General features: G+C 45.8%; 2 protein-coding genes across 3 annotated transcripts; both read right to left on the bottom strand.

Moving 5' to 3' along the window:
• Positions 1-1,228: 1,228 nt before the first annotated feature.
• LOC136959312 (uncharacterized) lies at positions 1,229-3,274 on the bottom strand. Its single transcript, XM_067253617.1, has 2 exons — positions 2,560-3,274; positions 1,229-2,424 (listed from the first exon to the last, which is right to left on the bottom strand). The coding sequence occupies exons 1-2, from the start codon at positions 3,272-3,274 to the stop codon at positions 1,229-1,231; spliced, it is 1,911 nt and encodes a 636-aa protein (XP_067109718.1).
• A 1,853-nt stretch (positions 3,275-5,127) lies between these two features.
• Positions 5,128-21,070, bottom strand: LOC136964989 (1-acyl-sn-glycerol-3-phosphate acyltransferase gamma-like). Of its 2 annotated transcripts, none has more exons than XM_067258968.1 (10): positions 20,893-21,070; positions 13,082-13,139; positions 12,644-12,881; positions 12,246-12,415; positions 11,900-12,061; positions 10,901-11,054; positions 10,641-10,743; positions 9,769-9,844; positions 9,425-9,623; positions 5,128-8,220 (listed from the first exon to the last, which is right to left on the bottom strand). In XM_067258968.1, the coding sequence occupies exons 3-10, from the start codon at positions 12,819-12,821 to the stop codon at positions 8,129-8,131; spliced, it is 1,134 nt and encodes a 377-aa protein (XP_067115069.1). In that variant the 5' UTR covers positions 12,822-12,881; positions 13,082-13,139; positions 20,893-21,070; the 3' UTR covers positions 5,128-8,128. The 2 variants fall into 2 exon arrangements, with proteins under 2 accessions (XP_067115069.1, XP_067115076.1); XM_067258975.1 differs by lacking the exon at positions 20,893-21,070 and adding an exon at positions 20,812-20,890.
• Positions 21,071-22,280: the final 1,210 nt, after the last annotated feature.

Below are 22,280 nucleotides of genomic sequence, written 5' to 3'. Positions count from 1 at the left end.
CGATTTTACGGAGCTGTTTTTAACTCCTCCCCGACTGCAAGCGGCAACTCTCGCCGGTCGTTTCATGCAGCCGCAGCCAGCCACACACGTATTTTCTCTCGTGCTGGGTCAAGTTGCTCTCACTGCTAGCTAACTAACTAGATGTTTCCTTTCAAAATAATTTCACACGTTCGCTGCCATGACTGAGAGTGATTAACAAATTGCATTAAAATATGTATATATATTTATGTATTCAATTTTATACATCTACCAAATCCTTATTTTCCAGAAAGTTTTTTTTTTTAATGTATATATTTCCCTGCTTTTTTCACGCCTCCCCTGAAACTCTTTGGCGCCCCCCAGGGGAGGCGGGCCTCACACTTTGAAAACCCCTGATCTATTCCATTGTGTCTGGTTAAAATACCAGACTGCTCTTTGCTACTAACCGCTGAACTACCGTTAGAACTGTACTTTTCTTGTCCCAATATAATTGTATACATAATCCTTGTACTACATGCATTATTTCCATGTCGCTTCCAATAAAAGAGCAAATGAACATAACGTAAAATGTAGTACATTTAAAGCAGCCCTAGGTATTATAGTAAAATATAATCAACTAAGAAACGGCACCTCAAATTCGTTCCTCCAACTCAAGTTTGATTGACACAAAATCTGCCAAGGAGGGAAGCTCGTCTTTACTGGATTCTTTTTTACTTATTGTATCAGTAATCACATTTCACATTTACGGTTCACAATCTCTGTTTTTTGGTGGAGGCCTGTTTGTCAGAAATGTGACTGTTCTATTTTCTACAGACTTCTTCTGGGCCAGTGAGGCCCCCAGTAGAGCCCCTACAGCAGCCCCTACAACGCCCCCGGTGGCAACCCTCAACGGAGCGTGGACAGACCCAGCCACGGCTCCAACCACAGCCCCGAGCGCTACAGTTCCAACCCTCAGCCAGGACACTGTCCTCCTCAACTCTTCCATTGCTCTCTGCACTCCAGGTCCTGCTGCATCTCTCCATTCCTCCTCATCGAGCTGTGGTTGTGGTGGACTTCCAGTCTGCGCTGAAGAGACATTCCACTCCATCTCTGAGAGAGAAAGAGAGAGAGAGAGTAATAAATAAGAGAGACAGAGAGAATGAGAGGCAGACAGAGATACTAACAAATGCCTCACAACATTTACAGATTTAGTTCATTAGTATAACCTAAAGATTATAAATCCGAGCAACAGATTTTCAAACACTGGTTCTTACTCACTGAGATTTGTGATATCAGTCTGGCCAGCAGGTCTTTTTCTCCAGAGTCTGGACTGGTCCTCCTTCATGTGCGTTAGTAGGAGCTCCATCCCTCTACTCTGGAGCCGGTACTCTTCCAGCTGTCGACTCAGTTCTGACACTTCCTTCTCCATTCCAACACACCGTGACTCGCTCTCTAGATATCGTTCCTGAAGCTCAGCAGTGGCGCCCCAGTCTTGTTCTGCCTCCTCTCTTCTCTTTTTCATCTCTTCTACCTGCTCTTGAAGCTTTCTGATTTCAACACCATGCTCTCTCTCAATCTTTTCCAGAGCCACATATTTTTCTTCGCACGACTGCGTGAGAGCCTCAATCTGTTGCTCATACTCAAACTTTCTTTCCTCAGCTTCTTGCTCTCTCAATTTGTTTATTTGCCTCAAGTCTGTGACCATGTAATCTTTCTCTGCACATCTCTCATTCACATCTGCCACTATCCTCTCTTTCTCCTTGAGCATCAGTTTAAGCTGGACATTCTCCTTTTCAACCTCATCCAACCCTCTACTGATTTCCTCTGACCTTTGAACCAACTTCCTGTTACTCTCCTGGAACTCCCACAGTGTGTTCACTAAACGTCCGCCCTCGTTTTCCACCACAGTGTCTTTGATAATCTGCAGCAGCTCCCTAACCTGAGAGCCCTCAGCCAGACCTGTGTTCTCCAACACCTGGTACCTGTTCCCACTCCGGTCCACCAGCCAGCACAGGCCAGGCCACCTCTCTATGTGCTGCTCTATGGAGGTGCCACTGAGCCGGTCTCCCCATGTAAACAGAATCACAGTACGGCTCCAGATTAATGGTCCAAAAAGCTTCAGATGCTCCTCCAGTCTGGACCGGTCCGTCTCCGTGAATGTCTCATCACATCGTACAACCACGAGGAAAGCTTGAGGGGCATTGTCAGATAGAAAGGCACTCTGGGTAATCTCAAGACGGATTTCCTGTGGGGTGTCTTCTGAGAAGTATCTGGCGTGCCAGCCGGGAGTGTCGACCACCAAAACCAGTTGCCCGGCCACGTCACCCTGTCTGCTTACACACTTCAATGTTGAGCGTCCAGCCTCAAAGACTTTGTCACCCAGAATGCTGTTCCCTGTTGAGCTTTTACCAGCTCTTCGAGCTCCCACCATCACTATGTTCAGCTCTTGGAGATAATGTGGCAAACCTACAAAAGAAACACTCATTTGAAAAAACAGACTACACATGTTCCTGAACATGTGTAACAAGTATATGTTAGGACAACAGGGGTGGGGTGGCAGTGTTAAATAAAAAATGTAATCTCTGTAGGACAGATCTTTACCTTGGAGCAGAGATCTTAGTGTGTCTCTCCTCCTCTGCATCTTCACTCTTCTTTGCTCTGCTCTCTCCTCCACTCTCTTCCTCACTTCTGCGGCTCTGTGAATGCTCTCCTTCATGGTGAAATAACCTTCTCCACTCTCTTCAACATCTCCAGTTACCATCCTGTCAATCTTCTCAAACAGCTCTTTTACATGAGTGACATCATTGCCAGTTGTGTTCAGGATTTGGTACCTGTGTCCACACCTCTCCACCATTTCCCTGAGGTACTGGTGTCTGGCTATGTACTCCTCCACTGAAACTCCTATGAGTTTCTCATGACCCGTCAACACCACCATCATGCTCCTCCAGAGTGCCTCGTTCAGCAGCTCAAGGGGGCCCTCCAGTGTCCACTCCCTGCCCCTGCAGGACTTCAGTGGGACAACCATGAGGAAGGCATGGGGCCCGGGCTGACACAGGGACAAGCTGTCTGCCACGTTCCTGTCCACCAGAGACCAGTCATCCACTGCGTACTGGACCCACCTCTGGGGGGTGCTGACCACGGTGACCCTGCGTCCGTCTGCATGGACGCACTGTCTCCTCACACACATGTCCACCGGCCTGCATGGGTCGAACAGCTTCCTGTCCAGAAGAATATTTCCTGTCAGGCTCTTCTCCAGCCAGTCTCTTCCCAGCAGGAGTAACCTCAGCTCTGGAGGGCTTCCTTCCACTGCAGACATTAATATGAAAGAACATATCATGCTAATAATAATAATGTACATAATATGTCATATAAAAAAAAAACTAAATTATAAGACAAAGGATATTTAATATTCCAAATTGACTGGCAGAAATGCTGCATTTTGATCATTTGTGTGTGCCTCAATGACTGAAGTTTAACCACATTGAAATAATAAAGTATTAATAAAATAATCAATACCCTGATGGAACCTCATGAAAACACAAATTCTATTTTCTCTTTGCTCGGCTGGCCATGAGATGTTGGCTGTACCTGCTCCTGGAAGTACTCACTCCTGGTTCTTTGTTTAAATACCGCTGAAGTACTCACTCTGTTCCTGGTTTATATACCTCTTAAGTACTCACTGTGTTCTGAAGTCTTTCCTTTATATTCTGTCCCAGAACATAGAGGAGGAGCTGGCCCAGCATTGTATGGAAATTACTGTGTGTTCTGTGTCACTGTGAATATTTCTGTTTTTTAGACTCTCTTTATGTGTTGACCCCCGAGGTCAAAGTCTCTCTGCTGACAACAGAACAGTTCCATCGAGTGGAAAGACACACCAGATAAGGTTTCCACTCATGATACCACATGCTCATAGAGCAGAGGTAAAACATTTACCAGTTATGCCAGTACATCTCAAACGTGTTGCGTCAGCCACCCATTGAAAATATGATTCACATTTAGCCCCACCCCTCCAATCTTTTGGATTACGATTGGAGTTTTCTACAGCAAATCATACCTCTTTCCTTATATCCAGCCAGCCTCTGCAATTGCTCAACAAATGTAGGCCTATTAGTGGGTCTTAAAAGATATTAATTCATTTTGTGAGTATAAAGACTACTTTAGTACGACTTCTTGTAAACACAAAAAAAAAACAATATACATTCTTTCTGCTTCCTCTGAATGTTTTAATATTTTTTCCCAGTTTTAAATTCAAAGAGAAAGCCACAGCTATTCCATAGCCAGTCTCTAAAGGAAATCCCTGAGTCAGAGTTAATTCGGTGTAACATGTACAACAGTGGACACCAGGCAAAAAATACATCTACAGTCCTTCTGCATTTATTACAAAGTTACTGAAAAAAGGAATCACAGAAAGTGCTCATTCTCTGTATGGTTTTTCGGCCAAACATCTTTAGTGCTGCTGTCGTTGAATTTCAACCTGAAAAGGTAGAGGCTGAGTTTGCTATTCAGTGTGCATCAGACCGTTGGACACCGTTTTATTCTACAGGAGGGTGAATTAGCAGTCTTGTCTCCTGTTCCTGTGTGACTTCACCGCTCCAACGGTCTTGTCACTGGTAGAACTGATGCAGCATTAGTCATTCAGTTGTTCTGCAAAAGAAACAGCTCACAACCATCTCTATCTACTCTATATACAGTGGAGTATAATGTCACATTGTCATTGACATTACGTACACATGGACATTTGAATACAGTCCACCAAACAGCAGAGCTCTCCTGTGGGGCCCTGGCAGTGTCCTGGTGTCTGGTCTAGCTGCTCCAGTCCACCAGACAGCAGATGGGTGTTGGATGAGCAGTGATGTGGTACAACAGTGTGCAGAGAAGATGGAGGTCATATGCGCCTGGTTAGTGGATGGAGATGTCTTCTGACTATACAACAAGCTGTTAAGTTAGGGTGCACTTAGGGACTACGTGGGTCCCTATGGTACTGAAGAGGAAACAAGTACATAAGTACACACTAGCACCTCAGAGGCCATTGTAGTAAACTTGCTTACAGTACTTTAAGCAGCTTTTTACACCATGGAATTTGAAAGGAGATCCTGTTTCTCAATCCAAATTCAGAGACAGCATTGAGAAACCCAGACAAATAAACAAAATCAAAGAATAAAGAATAGGTGTGATTAAATCCTTTAATGTTCGTAATTGTTTAATTGAAGAAACAACAGATACAAATACTTAGAAAAAAGACAAATAAATAAGAGCTGATTCAAGAGGTGCCACTTTAAGTGAAATAACTTTACAGGTCAGATTGCAGTGCTCAACTTTTACTGTTAATTAATTCTTCAATTTCAGAACTCATAACAAAAAATATTAGATTACTAGTTAGAGGATTTTTTTCCTTATTCCATTTAAAACCTCCAGTGTAAGAAAAAACGTCTAAATCATGTTGAAACTTTACTTTGACCTTTTGTCCCTTCTAGAATATTTACACCTTATCAGAACGACCCCCTACACGGCCAGAGGAGCGTCACTAAAGCATGATGGGATACTAGGAACCATGGAGGTGGACCAGTCTCTCTCTCAAACTTTACCCACGTGTCAAGTTCCTAAGCTTGAGAGTTGAATGAATTAATGAATGAGACGGCGCTCCTGGCATCAGGCTCAGCGCCTTTTGGGGCAGCAACTGAGGGTGTCGTGAGGAGGAGAAGGGGGAGCCGTCTTAGCTAAACCTCAGCGCAGGTCTGAATCATGGGGCCTTTCACCCTTTAAATCTTCAGCCTTACAACAAGCTAAGTCATCCACTAACCCTAAGAAACATGAGTTTTCCAGTAAGCTACAGAATGTAAATACTGAGGAGTGTTTGGTGTTGGGGGCTCAGAAAGCATCTAAATGTCCACGCGAAAACAAATCAATGAAGCTGCACTCTCAGTCTGTTAAGGCTTGCATGAGTCTGTCCTGGTTGAAAAAACATTTAAATTCTAAAGAGATGAGTAGGGGTTACAGAGGTACACACAACATGGTGAGTATGACACTGAAACAAAGGATGTCATCCCAAACCCAGAGACAGATGAGGACATCTTCCATGTTACGTACTGTCATAGCATCGAACAGCTGTGCCAGTAAAGACAACATGACATATATTTGCCCCTTCTATGCAGTTGCTACCAAGTGGAGTTGCTACCATAGCAGAGTAAGCTAACCCTCGGCCATATGAAGGGGTGAATAGAGAAAATGACAAAAACATTTGAGTAAACCCCCCCCCCCCCCCCCATGTAAAACCAAACCAGAACCAATCTGCTGTAAATAATCACAAATCTATAAAACAACAATAACAGTTATAAACTGTAAGAGGTTTCAAGAGCAGGTGCTATTGCTGTGTCTATGCCTAAGTGCCAGTAGCACACAGCTCTAAAGTAACATCAGCCAAATCATTATAAACAGGTAACTCCCACCTTCCTAAGCAGCTTTTGCAAAGTAATGTAACATTTTCAGCTATGACGGATGAGTAGGCTACAGTAGTGAACCGGAGGCATTGTAATTTATAAACATCCTACTGCTCCCACCACCCACAAACATGTCGGCAACTTCACCCACTGTGGCGCATGATTACAGCCCTACACTAAACAAAGTCCATTACCCACAATACTCAATTCTAAGTAAAACCTAGGTAGAGGAAATAGAGGACAGGTGTGATGAGGTGAGAAGGAGAGGAGTTTAAGGGGGGATCGGCAGGGGGAGGATCTGTCAGACTAGAATAAGCAAACTTGAATTAAGGCAAAGTAAAACAATACTACAATCTAGAGCTGGACATCAAACGCTATGACAGGACTCTAGGAGAGCAGCTGTTGCGTGCAGTCTACTCAGTGAGCTGAAACCGCTTGACAAGTCCTCTGTCCAGCTCCGCATTCACTCAGTTTGTACTGCATTAAAAATGATGGAGCGGGGGAGGTTGGGGTGACTTCTCTGGTCAAGGTTACAATGGGTCATTCAGCCAAGACAAACCCGAGCCTGCTGGCCATCCAATGCACTCTGACAATGTGTGCAAGCTTCTATGGGTGTGAGAATATCGCAGAACCTAGATCCAAGCACCAGCGGAGAGATGAGCTGAGCGTGAGGGCTAGGCTTAAGTGAGATGTGGAGAGGGTGGGAGTATGGGAACCCCCGAAAGGAGCTACGCCTGTCGTGAGACTTTGGCGTGTATTCAGAGCCCTTGTCGCGTCACGGAAACCAAACCTGTGGAGCACCTGGCTCTGCTTGCTCGACGTGGGTTCATTGCAAATGCGTGCCTGGTCCTAAACAGTCACCCTTCATCTAGTCACGTGAACACAGCCAGCATCAGATAGGAGACAGAGCAGGGTCCACTCAAAACACCTTCCATTACAAGGTTCGACAGCAAGGGAGCTTGCATGTACAGGCTCCTAGCAGGAGTGCTAGTTTGTGGAGTGTGTGGGTGTGTGTTAAGAGTGTAGGCGTGAGACGTTAGGAGACATTATGTAATGTAACATTACATGACAGGAACAATGAAGTAACATCTGCACTGCAAATCAAAACAAACAAGCCCTAAGTAAGAGAGGAGGTAAGCTTCTCATGGGCTTGGTTCCCGGGCCCGAGGAATCGTCTCGGCCCTAGTTGGCTGGATGACCGGAGCAGGTGACAGGAGGTGGAGTGGGGGCACCTTAGAAAGAGGAAGTGGGCTTCTTGCGCTGCATTGGAGCAAGCTGATTGGCTGTCCAGGTGACCTGAGTGGGTTTAGGGGTTGGTGGGTGGACGGGGAAGTGGGGGTCAGGGAGATGAGAGAGGATTGAGAGCCGGGGAGAAAACCATGGTCCTAACATGCGAACAACACCACCCCTGTCTGTCAGCCCTCTCGCTCTCTCCTACTCCTCAGAGAGCCCCACCCACAAACCTTCTGTTCTCACGTCTCTCCCTCCATGGTCATCTCTCGCTCACTCTCTCCCTCTCGCTCTCCATTCATTCATTCATTCACTCTCCCTCTCTTTCATACAATATCTCCCACTCTGGTCTCTAGGTTACATCTTGTCAGCTCCCCCCCCCCCCCCCCCCCACTCAGCCTGGTGGCTGGCAGAGCATGGAGGATGGATTAAAGTGGGGAGGGGAGTGGGGGGTTGCACGGCAAACAAGGAGGGGTGGGGGGGGGGGGGGTGTTGGGGGGCCTCTAGTTTTGTTTCTTGGCCTCCTGGTCGCCGTAGCTGGAGCCCGTCTTCTTCACCTCGGTCACACCAATCAGGCGGCGGATGGCTACGGAGGCTGCGGGGAACCAAACAGAACAAACATAGTGAGACGAGCGAGGCTTCACACCCAGGCAGGCCTTCTGGAGGGCTCTCTGGGTCATATAAAAACAGAGATTTCTTACACTCCACCTGCCAAGGGGCCCGTTCTTCGTACGTCACTAACTCAGTTAGCTGGATTTGATTATTGATCTTGGATTTGTCATGATCTTGGATTGTTCGGTTCTTTGACGCTCATTCTGGATTTGCTGTCATAGCAACAAGTCTGTTAGCTTAAACCTGCTCGGGCGCAGTCTTATTTTATGTAAACATGATTTGATTGCGGCTTTATAAGCAGAGGTGATACAGGAAGTCTGTCACAGCCATGTCTTGTCCGTAACAACCTGTTGCGGAAGGTGCAAGGATAATTAGGAGAATTTAACATGAACCCGAATTAATCGCACATTGCGTGATAGATCTTTTAGCACGATAGGCTACTATACTTTTGATATTTGAGATATCGGTTCTCTCAAGAGGGTGTCATTTACATCATTAATTTGTTGGAACCACGTTAAATTATATGACGACATTCAAGATGATAAACAAAGTAATTATGAAAATATAAAAACATATAGGCCTAGCCTACTGTTATAAGCGATAAAACATCTAACGTGGTCACTACTATACATTTAATTTGTCTGCTACTTTTTGCCAGCCCTCTCTCCTGAATTTTGCAGACTTCAAGGTGTTCCCTGGCGTTCTGACTAAATCTTCGAATTCGGAGTAACCGCCGAGCAAGCTCCTGCTCCGTTTGGCTCTGTTGTGGAAAAAAAACGGGGCGCTCTTTTTGGCCATGGTGAGCAGCCAATAGGAGCGTTGCTGATCAAGGTTTCTACTATCAATACATACCACCTTTTAGACCAACGCATGAACGCGCAATTATCATGATGAGCAAGATGATGTCATCTTGGATGTGTCATTTGATCTCGAATGTAATAAGCGACGTACTAAGAATGGACAACGCACCCCTGGACAACGCATATCAGCAATTTCTGTTACTAAATCAGGGGAGAAAAGTGTCCTGGTCCGCTGCAAAGTTAAGTAACATTTCCCAGAAGGAAGACATTTAGCAATTTATTTTTCTAGGTTGCAGGGAAAGTGGAAGGAGGTGAGACTGGGAAGGGTGTAGGGGTGTGTGTGTGTGCGCGGGCAGCTGAAAGAACCCGTAGGCCGCATGTACCCACCTACGATGAGGAAAAGGAGAAAGCCGATGATGAGGAGTGGCGAGCCGCTGACCGCCACGCCGCAGGCAAAGTTGATGAGGGGCGAGAGTAGCAACGTGGCCCAGAAAAGGAAGTTGAGCAGCGTCCACGGACGGCGAGGGGAGGTGACTGTGGGGCCTGGGAAACAGCCCTCCTTATGGTAGTGCTCCTGCAGTGCATCCTGGAAAGGAGGGAGAGAAGCACACACATGCACATTAGTAGAGGATTTCCACAGAAACACTAGTCTTGAAAAAAACACAACTTAATTCAGATCCCCACAGGGAATTTGTATATTCAGAATCTTTAGAAAAGGTTCCTGGTCTCACCTTCTCCTGGTAGAGCTTGTGAAGCCAGTTAGCACACTCCTTCTCATCCGAGGGGATCTCCTCCACAGGGAAGCGCCTGTTGGCCGAGGGAGAAAACATAAGTTCCATGCAGGGATGGATGGGGGAGAAGCTGCTACAACATGGTCTGACCACCTGGGGGCAGGCGCTGAGTCATATTAGCATCAGGCCTAATTAAAGTCTGTGGGCTCAGCTCCAAAAGTAGCAAGCAGGGATTAAGTACAGTATAATGCAGGAGTTGTGTTAGGGTTGTTACTGTGGAATAGCTGTTGCTGTATCATTGAATTTCCCATCAAACCTTTGGACAAGAGCTGGATTTCTGACAGACTATGGGTCTCTAAACATATCAAGTGTTCTTAATAAAGCTCCAACCGAAATCTCTGAATTTTCTTTCAAATCTAAAACCATGGCTTATGTTTTAAGGTTGCATCTGTGCGATTACATTCTCAAGGGCAAGTCATATAGATTTAAAACCATCAACGATCCATATCCTTCTCCCTTTACCCCCCCTCCCTCTCCCCAGTTCTGCCTCTCCATCATTCCTCTCTCCCTCCCACTGTCCTTCTCCACTACAGGCAGAGAGATGAATAGCCCAGCAGTCAAGACCAGATATCATCTCATGGCTGTAAAGTCTTGGGCAGCCTTCCAGCCAGGTTGAGGAAGGGCCGCTCGCTCTCTCGCTCATTGTTCAGGTCCAACGAGCTTTGGAGAGACGCCAAGAGGTTCCTAACACGTGACTCAGGGACCTGTCCCAGCTCTTCCATCAGCCTGGCTATGCCGTCCCAGTGAAGAGCTGTGTTCAGGGACCCACCTGGCATCGTGTCCCAGTGAAAGAGTCGTGTTTGGGAACCCACCTGACACTCATGTCTGCCCTGTACTTCTTGCCATTGACAATGCCCAGCAGAGTAGGGTTCTTCTTGTCTTTGAAGTTCAGGGTCACATCGTACACGGCCGTTACTGAAACAGGGGGATGAGACAGAGAGGATGAGAGTAGAGAAAGAGATCTAATCAGACTAGTTATAGAACAGCTTATGTGTGAGACAGATAGAGGGCATGTTTATTTGTGCTAGTTTGAGTGTGTGCGAGAGCGTGTGTGTAAGCATGTCTCCCTCACCAGTGCCCTTCAGGCAGGACAGGGTGGTGGTGAATCCCTTGGTTCTGGGTAGGAGGTGGTACTTGAGTTTAGGCAGGCCTTTGCTCTCTGCCACTTGCATACTGATCTGGTGCTTCTTCTCAGTGAAGCGGGTCCCTTCACAGTACAGCAGGAACTAGACAGGAGGAGAAGGGGGTCAACTTTAAGATAGGGACACAAACATGCACAGAACAAACATAGAAACACACACAGAGAAAGACACAGGGCTGGGGTGACATTTTTCCTGTAGTACCATCCTCCTCCACAGCTTTTCTAGGTTGAATTACAGATCAGGTGGGCATGCTGCAACCTTACACTAGATATAACTATTTTCACATCAAACGCCTTCCCATCCTGACACAGCCCTTTGCCTACGAATCCTCTAATATCTGATTATTAATTTTTGTTGCAAGTTAACCCAGGCCAGTGTTTAGAGGTGTCTTGTTCAGGGACTGGAGTTTCCAGCAGCAGGCTTATCAGATCAGACTTCTAGATAGTTCTAAATCTCACCCAGGCCTGTAAAGCCTCACGTGGAGAGGAAACGTCTGGTGGGGGCACAGCATGTGCCTCTCAACTGCATTAGCACAGGCCATTAGGACCATGGCCAACGTCACACTGATCTACATTCATCCTGGAGACAGGACGCCACCTACAGCCAAGGCCAGAACTACACGAGGTACCAGGGGTTTGGACCACAAAAACAAAAAGTCTCTCAATGTCAAAATATCACAGACCTCTGATTTATGTCTGTGGTTGGACTTCACTAAAACTCGGTTATGGGCCTCACAACAACTGAACTGGAGTCATTCAACACTGAATATAATGTACCAAGATCTACACTCATTTTAAACTTTCACTGTCACCCTATGAGGAGCTTGGATTACAAACTATGCACTTTGAATTATAAAATGGCTCACAGGTGGGCAGGTGGACAAGTGGTTAAGTTTAACAAGGAGTACACACACCAAGGGCCATACCTACCCACATAAACTCTGGGTAATCTTTGAGTCTGTTGAGTGCACTGAAGATGGTGTCCCTGTCATCCTCCCACTTCCTCTTGCAGAAGACAATCTCCAGGAAGTACCAGGTCCAGCCAATCAGTGGCACCTTCAGCAGCTCGTGTTTGGCCAGAACCTTCGAACTCTAGGTTAACAAAACAACTGTGGCTTAATAAACAACAAGAGGGCATGACATAGACAGCCTTGCTTTTCACAAAGGGACAGTCAGAAATAGAGAAAGAGAGTGAGAGAGACGGGGAGAGATGCATAGAGGGGGGGACAGAGAGAGAGACAGAAACAGGGAAGGGAGAGGGAGTGAGGACACTCACCCCCAGCACTCCATGTCGTTCACACATGGTCCAGCCACACAGGAAGTCGATCTCGTAGTTGTGGTTGAGGATGACGATGACGTGCTCCTTGCCGAACATATCCACCGTGGCCTGGTCTGTGTAGAGAGTGCACTCTGTCCCTGACCACCACTCCAGCAGCATCACCAGCTCTGCAGCACGAGAACCACACACACATTAACTATATCACACGCTAGCAGACGTAGGACCAACATACTGTAAGAGCTAGACACACACACCCCACCCTCAACACTACACGCACACACCACTCAAAAGGTAGACATCACACCCCATCAAGCAGACATCGGAGCAACATGACGCTAGTTACACAAACTATAAACACACACACACACACACACAGGAGGAACGCAGTGACTCACGGCTCCAGAGAGAGTAGGAGAGCCGACAGTTGATCCTGCGGTACAGCTGTTTGTTAAAGGGCCAGAGCAGGCAGGTGCACAGCTGGATGAAGTTGATGATGAGGCCGCTGACCACGAACACAAAGCCCATGAGCAGCTGCAGGACGAACAGGGTCTTGATATAGCCCATCAGCCCCATGTCTGTCAGGAGCCTGGAGAGCCCAGCTAGGCTCCACTCTACACACACACTACGACCGACCTGGGGGTAGGACGGATGGAGGGAGAGGAGAGAGGGAAGACGTTATAAGAGAAGGAGAGTTTGGGGGAATAAGATGGGTGTGTTGTTGTGAAACAATGGCGGCAGGATGAAGGTGGATGTGAAAAGGACACCAAAAAGGTTGCGACCAGGGTTCTGCAGAATGACTGGGATTCGGAAGAGCACGAGTCTCGGTTCCTTACCACGGTGAGTTCCTTTTACAAGCCCCGCTTGCACGGCCCCTCGCTCAGTATCACAGACCTGGAGAGAGAGAGAGAGAGAGGAGCAGGGAAGTCAGCACACATGCACAATGGGAAGGACAAGACTGAAACGATTCATTCTAGAAGCCTAGGCTGGCCAAGTCACAGGAAGTCAAAGCAAAGAAACATGACTTGATTATCTGATGACTAGTGAGCATTCCCCTCTCTAGCTTAGCAGAGATCAGAGAGGAACACAGGCCAATTCCTCTGCTCTCACTCCTCCTCCCCTCCAGTCTTCCACACCCTAACCTAGCAGACCAGAGAAGCACAGAAAGGTCATCCATGAACTCATCCCAGACAGAGTGTTGAGCATCCTGCATGAACAGAACCAGTAGTTGAGACCATGAGTGCCACACAGTTACTGAGCATCAGACCAAAACTGCACACTTCCTTCTGTCTAAACAGAAGTGAGCTAATGACAGACAGTGGGAGAAAAGGAGTGAGACAACTGTGCATCTCCATGACCCAAGTCATCCAGACCGCTGAGTCAAAGCCCTCAAACTGACACTGCATGCTCACAAAGAGGCCCTCTCCCATCCTGAGGAAACCCCTCCATCACAGTCACCACCATCATCATTTAGCGTTCCCATCACAGCGTTTCCCCTAGGTTTACAGCTTTTGGGGGGGAGGGGGCTGTGGCAGCAGGCGGGGTGGGTGGGGCGGCGACCGTGTAGAGACATGGTCGCCCGACCATGTAGAGACAGAAATGGGAGTCAGGTGGCTGAGCGGTTAGGGAATCGGGCTAGTAATCTGAAGGTTGCCAGTTCGATTCCCGGCCATGCAAAATGACGTTGTGTTGGGCACCGTACTTGCCTCGGGGGGGGAATGTCCCGTCCTGTACCTACTGTAAGTCGCTCTGGATAAGAGCGTCTGCTAAATGACTAAATGTAAATGTCACGCCGTCGTGTAAATAAGATAAGGCGATGTTATGTTATTATTAAACAAACGATGGTTTGTTTAATGAAAGCGCAAGCTATATACCTGTTTTACAGGAAAGGTAACCTTAAATGACTTTTGTGATCGGGCGCTATATAAAATTAAAAAAATCTCTAAAAAAAATTAATTAAAAAAACTTTTAACTCGACCTTCCAGGGGGGGCGGGGGGGTTCTGTTGGGAGGGCGGGGCGCCCCCCTAATATAATGGTAGGGGAAACACTATCAACTGCATTCACACCCAACCATCCAGCAACATGAACATCCCTGGTTGATCTTCCCTCCTGGCCATGTTCCTCCACCTTCCCTGCTGTCTCCTAACTACCGTCTCTAGGGTGACGAGTCTCTGATGTGGATCCTCTGCTGGCATCTGGCTTTGCCTTACAGCTGAGGGAACTCAGAGCTCCTATGAGAGGAGAAGTCAGCGTTCTGTTCCCTCGCAGAACGACCCTGCTCCCACGGTGTAGTCCAATAGCAGGCTTGCCAGAGACAGGCAGGAGACAGAGAGAACGTCATGCAGTGTCTGAGTGTGACAGGGTGTGTGTGTGTTGCTGCCTAGAGTCCTTTGACCCACATGGACAGCGTTACAAAAGCAGACCAGATGACTGTCTTCCTAAGAGAGGACATTCCAACAATGTCTTGTGCATCTTGGAGAGGTCACAACCATGCGTGTGTTGGGGGGGTGGGTGGATGTCTGTTGGGTTGTGTAGACGTGTGTGCTTAGCTACGAACGTCACAGAATAGAGCCTTAGGGTCCAACCATGACTTCCCAGCTGTGCACCAACGTTGCAAAACACAGGGGCCAATCGGATCATCCGGATTTAGAGACAAGCCCAACCTTCAGCGAGAAGCCTTTTCTTCAACAAGACTAAACCATACCCAGGATAGATAAGACCAACTATGGCATGTCTGGTCAAAGACAAACAGACCAGCAGTGTGATGGCTTCCTATCCCTCACCCTCTGGCATGGTCAGCAGGAAGAGAACACTTAACCCTTTCCAGCCTGGTTGAGTCTGCTTTAGAGATAACTGCTCCAGATTCCTTGGAATCCCACAACCCTTCTCTTACCTTTGCCCTACATACAAGTCAGTCAAGGACTGGCTTCATATCCTCCTGAACTCTTTCGCAATCACTCGGGCCCTTCCCCCAAAACTTACTCAGTATCAATGAAACCTGCATTGGCTTGCAATAAGAAACTAACTAATACAATCTCATGCCTAGAGAATTAGCCAACTTTGCTGTTTCACACACATACCTCAAGATACACATTGTGAAAGTGGAGCTTAGTTGCTACAAGCCAATAGTCTTGTGAAAAGTACATTCATTTAAACTAATTGAACAGATTTACCAGTATGTGTGTCTGTGGGAGAGAGAAATAACTAAAGTGTGTGTGTGTGTGTGTGAGAAAGAAAAGGAAAGTAAGAGAAAGAGTGTGTACATGTGTGCACCCGTATCCTCCCAGAGTGATTGCAGCTTCTCCAGAGATGCCTCCTGCTGTGGGACACCCCAACAACCTCTTCTCCCCACGGCTGGGCTTGCTGCCACACACACACACACACACACACATCACTGGGGAGGGCATTTGCGCTCACACACACACACGCTCCCAAATTCCTTTCAGAGCAGAGAGGAGAGAGTGGAGGGAGTCCCAATACAAAATAACTCACCCTCCCATTCCAGTCTTGCTTCAGTTCTAACAGTTTGATTAAATGATCCGTTTAGGGTTTCAATAATCAACCAATAGCTACCTTTACACACCCAAGATTGACCGGTCAGGTGAAGGTTCAAGCTCTTTGTTCTGGTTAGACCCAACATTAACATTATGTTTAAAGAGCCAAACAAGGAAGCTGCAACCATTACATGCTCATTGGCCAACAGATCAATTTAATTTCCCAAGACCCTACGATAAAATTTAAAAAAAGGTTTGCGTGTGCATTTGTGCAGTCAGTGAAGTGTAGGTTGGAAGGAAAAACAATTTCTTTAATGGACACATGAATCACCTGGGAGCCTGGAAAAAAAGAACTTCCCACAAAAAAAGAGAATAATGGTCTATGAGTACCCATGGTACAAAAAAACAAAAGCTGCAAAGCCAGTAAGCCCCTCACTTGATCCATGGCCCCCCAAAATCATTGCATATTCAGAGGTCATGCCACGCACTCAGTCACTTGACTTATTTCTCAATCAAGGTCTTCACTTTCCCTCACCAGCCTCTCCAGGCCTCAGAGGCACATTTCTCTCAAAAGCAACGTGAGAACAAAGGGTGTTTCATTACTGCACCTGAGACTCTCCAAAGTCTCAAAGCATCACATATTGTCATGGCAAAGCTAACTTCTGTGGGGATTCTTGTAAGCAGAGGGCCGGTTGTGAAAACAAGTACCTGGATGCAGAGAGAGCGAAGGGCTGCCCGTGGCACAGTGCAGCTCGAAGGACGGATTAGACACTCCAGGTTAAAGCAGCTTACAAGAGACAACAGCTGTTTCTTCTCTCTGGCATACCAGGAGGAAGTTCTCAGGTGTTGGATTGAGCCTTGTACTTTCCAAGCCAACACAACAATCCCTAACAAAGACCAGCTCTATGTCTGGTCTGCAATAGCAAAAAACGAGTAAATAAAATATACTACACTCAATTCCATTTGTAACAAAATAAGACCAAAAGAGACTGACTGGACGGTCAATTTGCTAAATGCAAACTCTCATCATGACATTTTATTTATTAGCTCCAGAACTCATCAGCCATCCAACTATTTCTAGAGCTATCAGTACCCACCTGACCTGTGACCATAACCCACCTCCCTCCCCCCAGGTTTGTTCTTACCAGTAGACGTAGTAGGCCATGGCCATGACCACCAACGCCCCACAGATCCCAGTGAAGATCATCACCGCGCTTTGATTCAGCATCTTGGCTTTATCAAGTGGTCCAACCAAAACACACAAAATATAACTTAAATCTCAAATCGAAGGGGTGTGGAGGACAACAGATCGTCACAGCTTGTCCTGCTGCGCAGCCATTATAATCCCACTGAAGGAACTGGGGGAGATTTCAATGATGCCAGCAAGAACACAACCAGATCTCACTGGTAAAGGAGGAGTGTCCACCAGAACTGTTCGGTCAGCGCACAGCAGATTGGGATCCCCAGATGTCCCAGTTCTCGAAAAGTCCCAGAGGAGTCCGATGAAGAAGACACCAGAAATCACACTTTCGCCTATCCACTCCACTCCAGGTCAGATGCACATAGGAAAGAGGTAATAAGTGCTACGTAGACAGACTCGCCTCAGGAAGGCAGGTAAGAAAAGATGTACATGTAAGCAGTATCTTACATGCCTGCCCCAGGTCTAATCTGCTGTGGATTAGATTAGCGCTGATTAGTGAGCTACAGGCACCCTGGTTAAGTCACTTCCTATTTTCATCAAGGTAAGGAAGAGGACCAGTCCCTCCTGGAAAAGGGTAGAGTTACCATGGCAGAGTTGCTAAGCAAAAAGTTACCCATGTGTTGGTCCTGGCCATTGGCCACCTCTTGGTGTCATTCAAACGAAGGCAGGAGCGATGACCTCAAAGCTAGGCTAAATGGTTTACTTGGCTAATCTGCAGGGGTTCTCTCCATTAGTCCATCCCTTGTTGTGCTTAGTTTTTCTCCTCAGTTGAGGACGCCAGATAGCTAAAACAGAGCTTTGATTTCATGCAACCACAACACCAATTAAACAACCAACCACAAAGAAATTATTTATCCTTAACATAGCAGAGTGTAAGAAGAGTGCAAAAAACAGACTTGTAGTAGTTATGCTCACAGAACCCTCGGTCGGAAGACCATAGTCAAAAAATGGCTCAAACGCCCAAAGTAAACTTGTCAGGCTAACACTAACTAAACCAGAGAACAACCTTACAGCATCCCTGTTACTCCTAAAAGCTCAATCTTGGAGGAGATGAGAATCCAATGTGATGGTTGGACAACTAAGGATGAACCATCCTACAAGCAGCGGTAACAATGCTCAACATACATAGTCCACTAATAGCCATAGCCTAATTGCCCGATTGTTCATTGAGCAGGTCAATGGGTTTGCGCAACTCAGCAGAGACTCGTCCATCCATAGCCTTTACCAAACACACTATTGGGATGGACTTAGTTAGCTTATAGTTCTGCAGTTAGCCTCTCTGCTATTGCAGGCTCCCTGTGGACCCCTGGTGTAGCCCTGGTTCTGAAGGCTGAGATGACAGATACTGCTCAAGGATCCAGAGGCACTACTCACTGCCGTCAGCAGAAAGGGAATGCTGGTGGAAGAAGTGAATGGGACAGAAAGGGGTGATGAAGAAGCCAGGCCTGTATAGGTTGGAAACCCTTATACAGCTCTTTAACAAGGAGGGAGTGTTTAAATATGCCAACATAGCTATGCTGTGGTAATAACGGCTCTATGTGCACCAAGCTGATGTTTCAAAGCTTTTCAAAAAGAGAGTGCAGAACAAGATGGAGGAGCCTTGAAATAAGCTTTATATCTGTCACAGTCAGACCTAAATCTATGAGTGCGCAAAACCTAGAGTATCGTGAATAGCCCTACATATAACGCATGCTGTGCACAAGTTCAGAAGTAGCCTGAATCCAATAGCTCACTAAACAATTATGAACTTAACAGATAAGAGTGCTGCTTGGTTTTGCAGTGTTGCGTTACTGCATTAACAGGAAATATGTATGTCTACGATTCGTAGATAGCAAGGAGGAGAGCCCCATGAACCCCCACAGCAAGAAGCCAGTGTTTCACATGGTTCATCGGTGGGGGTGAAAACAGCATGCACCTCACACTAGGCTGCCTATGCTTATGCTTCTCCTCTCCAGCGCTGCTGGTGTGGGCAAAGCCAAACCTGCTGCCAGGTGCCGGGGGCCCTTAAGGGCCTACTGTTTGTTGCATAAACAGCGAGTAGCTCTCACTTTCACTCTGCTTTCCAATTCCTCTCCAAGGACAGTGCAGCAGCAATGACATCCCCCAACACTCACCTTCAGAAGATAATGGGATCACAATGACCACAATCTAGCCCTTCTAAGCCCCTCAGTCACCAGATCTAACATGATGCTTGAGTTCTCTAGATACCGTGCTGCTGTCTCTGTACTTGAACGCAGACCTATTATAGTACTCCGGGATTCATTCCTGTAAAGCACCATAGGATTGTTTAATCGCAATAACAACAATATATCAACACACTACCAGACAATATAAATATATACATTTTGATAGACATTTTTATCTGATGTATGAGTTAAGGGAGAAGAAAAACTTTTCCATGCTGAAACATGGGTCTCGTTGGGCTTTCTGACAGATAGCACACAAGACCATACACAGCATTGGGTGGGCAGCTCTATTAGCTGTTCACCAAGACAGCACAGATCTGTATTACTGACATGGGGTTAAACTGGTGAATAATATGAAGACTACAATTATTTTGTTGATGACAGGTTCAGTGAGTTTAGACGGATAAACCATGCTCAAGTACCATAAACACTTAACCTAACCACATTTGCATGGTCCATCAGTCAGAGTTTGCTTTCAAATCTTTAACTTCCATGCTTCGCAGAAACATGTTGGTTTCCCCAATACTGTGGCCATTTTCTCTAAGACCATAGGCCTCAGCAATGACTTGAATAGTATGATCCACCCGTTCAGACCCTATAGAAAACCAGTGACTGAGATGGCTAGTGCTGGTAACCTCGGCCTTAGTTTCTCAATTGCTTGCAAGCTAAAAGCATTGCAGACACAATTCTGGAATGAGTGACGAGATTCGGATTTATTGTAAGGTCACAGACGTGAAAAGTGTATTTTTCACTTCCATGTAATGCCAAGACTCGTTTTCAAATGCTATGATAACATCTAACTTTAACGAATTTAAATATGATATTCTAAAGAACTTAAATTTACTAAGATTCAATTGAACTGAAGTAACCCCAAAATGGTATGACACGTTACGCATGCGGACTGCGCTAGTAACGGGGGACACGCTGTGTCATAAGCATAGCTAACTGCTGGCTGGCTGGCTAGCTACCAATGCCTCTGCCTTGGCTACACTAGCAACAATTCTAAGGATAGCAAATAGTATTTCATATTATCTACGCATTATGAACAGTTGGTGAAGCTTACTAGTTATTCGTTTTCTGAAGTGCAATATCCCTGTTGATTAGGCTACGCTGTTGCCTATTGTTACTGGGCTAAGAATTTAAGCAACGAACTACTGTGAAGTGACATACTAGTGACTGTCAGCCACAGAACAGACAGATGCATGCATTCATAACCGATATATATGAAATGAACATCAACATTCTTAGCTGGGAAGGTAACCAACTTTCTGAAAAAGTTACGAAGCAGTCAGCAATTAAAGCACGCTTGTTTAGCTGGCTATAAATCCCGGTAGCAATGTTCCGAGAGTAACACAGAGCGGTGGGCTGATGATTGGCTCTGAATATTTTTTGGTCTGGAACCCACTGGCGTTGTATGACCATTCATGTGTTGCCATAAATTAATGCCACTGACGATATTGTAGACTTCACTCACTCGAGTCTAAATGAAGTTAGTTGAATAACGTTAGCTAGCAACCCCCGAGCATTCAACATTTGTGTGTGTTATTTATTAGGGCTGTGTTAATGAGGTCTCTTTAGCTGATACAGTACATAGCAAGACAGCTAACTTGTGCTAACCACGTCACATGTATTATTTATTGGTTAGCTAGATAGCTATAGCTATTTGCACTCCCATAGTACTTACTGTTAAAATAGAGCAAATAGACAAACTCCTAGCTCACTAGTTAGCTAGCTGGCTAACGCTAGTAGCGTACGTTACAGCTACCTGATTTTCTGCAGGGACGGTGATGGGTCTCCTGACGTCTTGCAGCCTTTGCAGATGTTATCTTCGTAATTGAAAATATTGGTAATCTAGTGGGTATCCACTGCTTGTAGTTGGCTAAAGGGCCCAATTATTATCTCCAATTCAGCTGAAGTATGCTATTGTTTGTCGATAAAGCCAGTGAGCAAATCGGGCAAGGGAAGACATCAAACTTCCGGTTCGGCCCCTTTTCACTGTTACCAACAGTGAAACGCAGTTAATAATTGGGTGTGCTTTGGCAAGGCATCACAACCTATATTCTCTCTCATATTGCTAGCTACATTTTTAAAATATATTATTATTCCCCCCCCTTAATATTTGGGGGTTCAGGTTAGTGCATTCATACACAGGGTTGGTGTCGAAATGTTCGTCTTGGTCCCGAAAACGTTGCTTGTTGTATTGGGTGGAAGGTTCCGCTGCCCAGTTGAGGCATTATTTAAGTTTCTCTGGAGACAAGTGAAGCTGACAGTGGCTAACTAGATAGCCAGTCATAGATATATATATAAATGGCCACAGTCCACAGTCACTAACGTCACTAACTAACGTCACAACGTCACAAACCCCCACATTACGTTGGGATGTGGCAACATTTGTCTTTTTGCCGTAGGCTAGTCTTTGTAAAATAGGCTACATTCTGTGGGTCATACAACTCCATGTAGGCCTATGCTACTCAACTTAGATGATTTACTTTGTGTTGTCAATCTTCCCAAAAATTACTCCGCTTGTGATGTAAGGTGTTGTCAAGACAGGTCGAAAACGACAGCCTTCTGTATGGCGTGAAATTAGTGCCAGGAGAGCGAGCTCTGTAAAAACGATTTGTAACTTGCAAAAAAGATTTGTCTCTGTAGAAAATGATTCGTGTACTTGCAAAAAAAGGTTTTGTGTCTCCGTAGAAGGCAAGATTTGTGTACTTGCAAAAAATATTTGTAACTTGCAAAAAATATTCGTGTACTTTTGTGTCTCAGTAGAAGAAAAAGATTTGTGTACTTGTAAAAAAAAAGTTTTGTGTCTCCGTAGAAGAAAAAGATTCGTGTACTTGTAAAAAAAAGTTTTGTGTCTCCGTAGAAGAAGGCGGGAACACTGCTCCCAAAAACCATCTAAGCCAATCAAATATAGCCAATCAAATATATTAATTCAGAAGCCATATTTCTTCTGAATTAATGCAAAAATATCACTAGAAGGGAAAAACTTAAGGGGCGTTTAAGTCATATAGGATAGGACCAGGATTGCCCATTTTCTTCGTTTTGATGCAACTGTTCCAATTAGGCTATGAAGCTGCCCTCTTGCACTAAGGGAAATGAGAAGAGAACCGTTTTATTTTACACTTCACTCTTCGTATTTTGAAGTGTAAA

Source organism: Osmerus mordax, chromosome 2, assembly GCF_038355195.1.
Source record: "Osmerus mordax isolate fOsmMor3 chromosome 2, fOsmMor3.pri, whole genome shotgun sequence".
Classification (NCBI taxonomy): Eukaryota; Metazoa; Chordata; class Actinopteri; order Osmeriformes; family Osmeridae; genus Osmerus; species Osmerus mordax.
This window is presented reverse-complemented; position numbering and strand designations above follow the sequence as displayed.